Genomic DNA, 7,935 nt, shown 5'->3' with positions numbered 1-7,935 from the left:
ATTATATAATAGATGCTTTTTTGAACATTTTAGCAATTTAAAAATATTAAAAAATGATTTTTTACACGGCACCCCTGCTCTCGACAGACGGCACCCCGGTTGGGAAACACTGCTCTAGAACATAAGGTCTGATAAGCTAATAAGTTAATTAACCCAATAATTAATGCATAAATCACAGGAAAAAAAATTCTAGTCAGCATGCAAATGGCTTGAAATGTTGAAACTGGTGCCCTAGATGTTGGGATCAGAAGGAAGGCAATGCAAAGACTGTGTTTTTCCACAGCTTGGCACTGTACAGTGTCTTGTTGTCTTCATAGTCATCTTTATCGTTTAATTTCTGCGTAGACCTGCATTTGCCTCTCTCGTTATTTACACTACATGCATGAATCGGTGGGCGGAGCTAAACAGGCAGTGCTGTAGAAGCAGGCGTTGATCATCTTCTGTGGAGGCGGGGTTTACCCACTCTATTACGTCATAAAGTAGCACATTCCACAACCTGTCATTTTGGCAGATTGGCTTCAATATAAGCTGTTTTTAGACTAACAAGAAAGTTTTGAGTTCTGAAACTTACAGAATGTTTTTATAGTACAATGACCTTTTAAATGTCAAAAGATCAAGGGAATTTTGATTTCTCGGTTCATGACCCCTTTAATAATGGTAATAATTAAATACATATTATGATTATTATTATTAAATATTCATACAAATATTCAAACATTATAAATGTTTTATCCTCTCTCGAACACAAGGTGTGATAACCTAATAGATTAATGAACCCAATAATTAATGCATAAATGACAGAAGAATGAAATCTCAGACTCAGCACACAACTGAATTGAAATATTGAAACAGGTATCCTAGACTCAGACTAGTCCTAGAAGAAAGTATGTTCAATGGAAAATCACTATTGACAGGACAATTTAATCCAGGATTAGGTTTGATCTGTAACCTCTGGGAAACCAGACCGTGATGCAAGAGATCTGACACACAATGCTTATTTATTTCCTGTGCAGCTGCTCTGGAATGACAGTTTGTAGATGAATTGTAGTTATACTTCATTTATTTGGCTTAGTTTAATCACATGAAGCTGCCAATGTTCTATTGTACTATTTAACCTCAGATAACACAGTTAAGGGGAAATAGATCACTTTCATGATGGATTAGTGGAGTTTCCAGACTCCCCACAGCCGTTATCTTTAATCTGCGGGTTTAGCTAATAACCGCGCATTCAGATAGCCGCTGCGTGTCTACTCCAATCTGAACTGTGAAGCCATCCATCAAAAGCATAAAGCACAACGCTGTTTGGCTCCCCACGAAAAACAGAAATATCGATGTTGATCACGCCGTTCGCACTGGTCTTTCGGGTCGGTGTCATTTATCTTCATACCACGCCTCTTCCGCAGCCCTCTGCTTTTCAAAGGCCACGAGCCTGATTTGCTAACATGTCTTCCTGTAGCTCTTCCAGGAGAACCTTGCGACTAATAGAGCTGTGAGCGTGTTTGCTCAAACGTCGTATTGATTTTTTTAACTCCTTTATCCGTTCCAACAAGAGGTTGGAGGCCAGCGCTCTGCCGTGTTGGAAAATGAATTTGCCAGCTGTTTTTCAATGCGCTCTGGCACTGCTGCAGAGAGCAGAGATCTAGGTGGGAGGGTTCAGAGCCCGAGGGCAGCTGGAGGATTTCTGTATCGCACATCACTAAAGAGGGCCTTTGCATCACCTTTCCCCTTAAGCCTGATTTCCTTAATTTTTTTAAAAGAAAGCAAATGCAACAAAATCGATACCCGACTACGTTTTCTGAGCTAACATTCGCCGGCATATGTTTGTGTGTGTGTCTATGCGCTCGGATGTGTGTGCATGTGTGCGTTCATTAAACATATGTTTGTGTGCATGTGTTTGCGCATGCTTTTTGATTAGGATCTGTCTGTCCACTCTCTTGCACGCTGCGGATCTGATTTGTGTTTTTTTTCGATGTCTGTTTGCATGTGTGTGCAGGTTTCCTGTCTCAGCTGGTACAGGATAAGACCTTTGAGCAGTGCATCCACGCTGGACACTACTCTGCTAACGTCATTATTCGCCACGCAGGCTGCACATTCCCAGAAAAGCCAGACTTCCACTGATGGGCCACTGAGAGACCGGAAGATACGGCCGTCCGAGTGTTTTATAGGACTAATGCCTTTTTTTAATTGACTTTTTAATCTTCTGTTCCTCTTTCCTCTCTTGTTCACTGCCTGCCTTCTGCTGTGCCTCTGTTGTCTCACAGCCTAATACGATCACAGAGACATATTTCACATTAAAAACTGTTTACAAAAGAGGCAAAAGAGGAATTTCTGTTGGAAATATTGATTTGTTTTTACTAAAGCCATTTTCGTATCACGGTTAAGAGTGATGATCATAACCAGCATCTTTCCAGATGTGGTGTTTGCTAACAAAATTTATTTTAGTCGTAATTAGCTATAAAAACTGAAGCCAATATTGCAAACATACAGAAGCCGGATGAATCATTTGAGCTTTTTTGAAATCAAAGGCTCGTTTTATCTCAGAGAAATTTTGTTGGCCAGTCTTCCTGTTGTAAACCAAATGTATTTGTGGGAAACACTTAAATGCCAAAATAAACAAAAAAGGCTGTATTACTGCTGTCACTTGTATTCTCTTCCTAACCTTATAAATGGGCAAAATGGGTGTTTATTGCTTGAAATGTGTTATATTGTGCATTATCGGTTTTTGTTAGGCAGAGATTTTAGACTCCATTTTTGGTCTATTTTACTCTCTCAACTTCTGTGTCCTACTGGATGGGTAGAAAGCCTCCAGCTTCTGCCTGTCCTCTTGATGACAGTGGCAGGTCTGCATTGGTTCATCTCTCTGATATGGGATGAGGAGTAGCTATTTGTGAGCATCATTAGAGAGACTCAAGGTACAGCTGACCCTTTGTCCCCGTGTGTGACAGCAATCATAGCAGATTCGGGTTCTGTCGCTGACAAACCCGGTTGGGCCCTGGCATCACTGAGCACACGGTTTTAAACAAGGACAAAGTCCTTGAGCACTATTTCACATTTTCAGCTCACACACAGTCACGCTTGTGTTTTTTCCTCTTCTCTAATCCTCCCGCTGTGTGTTTTACAATGATGCTGGGTGTTTTTAAGACCTGCGAAAGTTGCCTGTGAGGTTTATAAAATGCAAGTTGATTCACAGGTGTGTTGCTGTTGGACAACATTTCAGTCAGTAGGTATAGAAGAACAAAGTCAAGCAAGAAGTAAACACAGTTGTGTTTCTGATATAGTTGAAATTTTGGTTCCTCTTTATATTAGGTGTATGTACTTACAGTACATTAAAAAGATTAATTATGTACAATGTACTTGCGTTCATGTTGTATTGCAAAACTTTTGCTGCTATTGAGGTGGGATATGGTTAAGGTTAGGGGACAGATTTAGTGGTATGGGTAGGTTTGAGGGCGAGTTGTATTGTATAAAGCACTATATAAATGTGACTTGCTTTAAGGAGTAGGTTAAGGTCAACTGTGTAATTACAGATTTATTAACAATTTAATTACAACTAATTACATTCAGGTACGATTTAAATACAGGTGCAATGTAAATACATGTATCTACACAATAAATGCACTGTATAGTTGTTAAAGGCACTTGATATAAAGTGGGTCTGAATTTTTTATTTAACTTCAAACTGGATATCTCTAATCAGCTAAATCTATAATTTTAGAAAACACTTACACAAAAGTTTTCAATACATGACTTGCTATAAGTGTGTTATCTCATTAAAAATGACCAATGACTTATCATTTTAGTTGAAAAGCAACAGGCACTGTATATTTAAAACAATGAATCAGACCAGCTACTGTGTGACCTCATTTAAAGTTTATTCATTTCATAATGATTGATGCTTAATATGCTTACAGCTATTTGATTTGGTTTGGTCCACTATAATAGCAAATGTTGTATTTATATTATTTAAAAGAAGAAAACCCATCTAGACAACAATCTAGGAAATTGATCGTCTTTGCTTAGTTGGCACATTCAACACAGTTGTATTTTTGTGGTTAGAAAAGTGCACCAGTATCTGGAAGGTCATCAGTCTGAGCTAATCTACTTACCCTAGTGCTGTTATACCCTTGTGCAGGGAATTTATCCTGCCTCTGTCTGAATGCGAATATGACTATGCCAGTGGTTGAAATATGCAAACATGAATAATTCCAATGTATCTGTGTAACTTGTAAACAAATTAACCTTCCCTTTTGGCATACAAATAAGTAACACTGAATTGCAATAGCCACACACATTACAGTGCTAAAAAAGGGGGTCTTGGGATGAAAATGATGCCAGTTATCACCTGTGAAGTGACAGGTATCGTTATGATCCAATGCAGCTGATCAAAAACAACAATGCCTAGTGGTAACTTTAAAATAAAAACGTCATATACAAAACTAAAAAGTGGATCCAACTGAAAGCAGTGTAATTATATTAACACAGTGTTAAGTGATGTGTTAGTATATCACACCCAGACCAGCTGCCATAAGTAGCTCAACCTGGTGTTTCAAAAAAGACAACTGAAGACAATCCTTTGGTGTCAAATCACCTTGATCAGGATTTGCTGGAAGCCAGTATGCAGGCTTTTGCCAAACTGTAACCACATCCCACATGGCTCAAGTTTTAGTGTGCAATTTGTTTTCCTCTCAGGCACAGTAAAAAAGTAACATGTCCATGGTTCAGATTGCTCTGCAACACCAAATTTTCACCACAGGGCGAACCCATGGGCTTTCAGGTGCAGTTGAAAACTATCAGTGGGTTTTGTTGCATATTTTGTTATTAAATGTTTTCAATTTACTCTGATTATGTTGTTCCAACTGTGGTGTAGCACATTTGGCTGTATTTAATTGATGCTGGTATTTATATTGCAAACAAACATCAATTACATGTGCAACACCTTCTGAGCAATTAAAAAGTGATGTATAATTAAACGGTGTGAAACTTTTATTATAATTATGCATATATGCGTGTATTCATATGAAATTGATCTGTGTTGGGCGATCTTACTAGTTTCATTGTGACACTTACTAGTGTCTCTTTTTCCCCATACAGTTTAAAATCTCGCATGATTGCGCGTGCTGACTTGGAGACGATTTTGCACGCATACATTCAAATCCCAATAAGTGATATTAAAAGTTTCCTTTTCCGCTTCACAGACAGGGCACATTATGTCTCCTCTTTTCCCACCCATGCCATGTAGTCTGAAACAATGTACATTGTTTCCCAATGAGCGATGTGATGTCACATAGCGGTTACAGCGAGTTAGTCCTCCTCTGTGGCTGATGGAGTGCCGAAAGGGGAGGGTACTACTTTGTCACAGACTCCTATGTAGATTAACCTTTCAATTAGTTGTTATCAGGTTCCCTCTGCCTACGCCTGCGTTCATCTTCCGAATTAAACAGGACCCCATTGGATTTATCAGGCTACTTTACGCATAAATAAGCGTGTTTTTATTGCTTATACGTGGAGCGTGGAGAGATCGTGCGAGGAACTTAAAGGTAAATGTTCGCTTTGCCAGCGTTGTCGGGCATTTATCTCGGCGGTGTCTTGTTGTCGGTGGCATGTTTTAATCGTTCAAGTTTAAGTTGTCGTGAGTGATGTAACTTGACGCAAACGGAGAAATTAATTCGGGTTATTGGGTTACGCGAACCGCGCAAGTATCGCAATCTGCTGCTTGACCCGCATAAATGGAATTTTCCAGATGCTCTCTGTTCTCAGTTGCTTGATCTTGAAATATGAGTGCATTTTGCATGCTTTAGACCGAAGCGCATAAACCAACAGCAGCATCATCGCTGCTTTTTAGTGTTTCAGAATAACGGGAGAAATTATATGCCATGATCCGTTTAAGCATTCGCAGGATTTATAAATGTTGCCTATTTGCGTGCACCGCACATTCGTGAGGACGTGCGCGTTCGATAGTTCATGGCCTCCCGTGTCTTTTGTAAAGTGCAAACTAATTATTAGCTATAGCTACTAGATTACAGTGCACACAGTACGGGGAATGCCAGGGATAACTAGAGTACTTGGACCAATTATTCACCATTACATTATTCTCCAAAAAGTGTGACTAGGTCGATCTGCTTATATTGCAGTGTTGTGCGATGCTCATTAGGGGGAGCCTTCTTAAAGGTGTAGAGCGAGTTTCGGCTGATTTTATATTTAAAGAGCCATCAAGTAGTTTTAAACTCATTACATGATGATAAAATATTCCCGCTATCCCTGGTAACTGTTTTTTTCTAATGTGGACAGAATAGCAGGTATCGCATTCCATACGCAGTACGGACTAAAGAGCAGTTGACAACTTAAAGGGGTAGTTTGTTTAAATATGAAGATATTGTCATTTTTTGCTCCTCCTGTTGTAATAATCCCGAATGACTAAACAATTAGATGATATGCAGAATGACAGGCTTCAGTTACTGTTCACTTTTATTGAATGTTAAAAATCACACTGAAAGAAAATAATGATTGAGGCTGTCAGTTCTTCACTTTCTGCTTCATGTCTCAATTTGTGCTCCACGGAAGAAAGAAAGTCATAGAGGTTTGGAAAAACATGAGAGTGAGTAAATGATGACAGAATGTTCAGCGGTGTTGAGCTGTCCCTTTAAGAGGCGGGTCAAGTGATTATTGACAGATTATGAAGCCAACCGATTCCTCGAGAGGCCGAACTGTTTTCTTGTGATTGACACTTTGGTTATCAAACCAGGGATAAGTATTTGCCCTTTCTAACCAATATTAAAGTTTCTTGGGCGGGACCGTCTTTGTGAAGGTAAGGTTTAATGAGACTCCATTGGGTTGTAATCAGTGCCATGTCGGATTCATGTAAACTACAACATTGTAACAAAATGGCGTCTGTTTAGTAACGCGACCGGGCAAAGCGGCGAAGTCACCTGACCTGTCCACCGTATTAAAGCGTCCAGAAAACAAGGTTTGCGAGACCGTGGGTTAATTGACATATTGACTTTGTCATCATAAATTATAGATAGTCATCTGTCGGAAGTAGTCATAAAGCATAACCTAATTTAGCCAGCTTTAGCTTAGCGTGCTAGACTTGAGCTCCGGGGCTGTTTAGAAAGCCGATGCTGGAGATAAGAAGCCGAATGCTTTTGAGATTCGCCTGACTTTAGCTCACTATCTCGGCTTTAAGCAGAGGACTCGAGCTGAAGTACGAATGTCAGTACGCGTTTGTGATACGGTGTTTTATTTTAGCTGTCACCATTGCAGATGATGTTGCTAGACTCTTAATGTGAAATGTCATGGCCAAGTCGTAGTTTGTGACCAAAACTGGAAGAGTGTAGACGAGATTTAAAATGGATTAAATAAGTGTCAAATCTTAAACAACGCTGTATGTTGTGTTTTTAAGTTTGAGTTGAACACCCAAAATGAGTGGGTGTCAGTTGATAAATAAGACTTTGTTTTACCATCAGTTGTCTTGTTTTTGTATGTTCTTCTAACACTCTGTGTGCTGTCATGCCTTCGCGGTTAAACTCGAGTTATTTGGTGGTTATTTAGCTGGCTAACCAAGTTGCGTCGTTCAATTATTTACCGTAGCTTTTCTTGGATCTGTTTAGGCCGGATCTAATGTCTCAGAGGAATGGGTCAAGTGTTCCCCTCAGAATGTTTGCGAGGCTTTTTATATAACAATATTATGGCAGATAAGTTGTGTGGTTGAGTTTACACGGCTGCTGCTGGCGAGCGGACTCGGAGGGATTCTTGAGAAATTGTTCAATGCATGTCACCTGCTGGCTGCTCGCAGCACTGTTCTTCCCCTCCTTATGCTGTTTGAGTTTTTACACTATCATAAATCAATGAGCTTAATAAAAATGTTATCCATGGTGTACTGTGTTTTAGCTTGTAGCTAAATGTAAAAAAAAATAATTATGAAAAATATGTATGTGT

At 39.4% G+C, this 7,935-nt stretch overlaps 2 protein-coding genes across 5 annotated transcripts in view; both read left to right on the top strand.

Moving 5' to 3' along the window:
- The window catches only part of LOC107655429 (adenosine kinase-like), a 184,361-nt gene extending 181,743 nt beyond the window's left edge, over nt 1–2,618 (top strand). For all 3 annotated transcript variants that reach the window (XM_016442914.1, XM_016442911.1, XM_016442913.1), the window contains one exon: nt 1,994–2,618. In XM_016442914.1, coding sequence (XP_016298400.1) covers nt 1,994–2,118 — 125 coding nt within the window. In that variant the 3' untranslated portion in view covers nt 2,119–2,618. The remainder of the gene's footprint in view (nt 1–1,993) is intronic.
- A 2,727-nt stretch (nt 2,619–5,345) lies between these two features.
- Nucleotides 5,346–7,935, top strand: part of LOC107655419 (histone acetyltransferase KAT6B-like) — a 5,632-nt gene continuing 3,042 nt past the window's right edge. Inside the window, exon 1 of one of the 2 annotated variants that reach the window (XM_016442903.1) lies at nt 5,346–5,537. The gene's annotated coding sequence lies outside the window, so the exon portion shown is untranslated. Of the gene's footprint in view, nt 5,538–6,752; nt 6,965–7,935 lie in introns of those variants that run through there. The other variant, XM_016442904.1, reaches the window with a different exon arrangement.

This window comes from Sinocyclocheilus anshuiensis, unplaced genomic scaffold (assembly GCF_001515605.1).
Source record: "Sinocyclocheilus anshuiensis isolate Anshui unplaced genomic scaffold, SAMN03320099.WGS_v1.1 scaffold763, whole genome shotgun sequence".
NCBI classification, from domain to species: Eukaryota; Metazoa; Chordata; class Actinopteri; order Cypriniformes; family Cyprinidae; genus Sinocyclocheilus; species Sinocyclocheilus anshuiensis.
The sequence above is the reverse complement of the archived record's forward strand: the minus strand, read 5'-3'. Positions and strand labels throughout refer to the sequence as shown.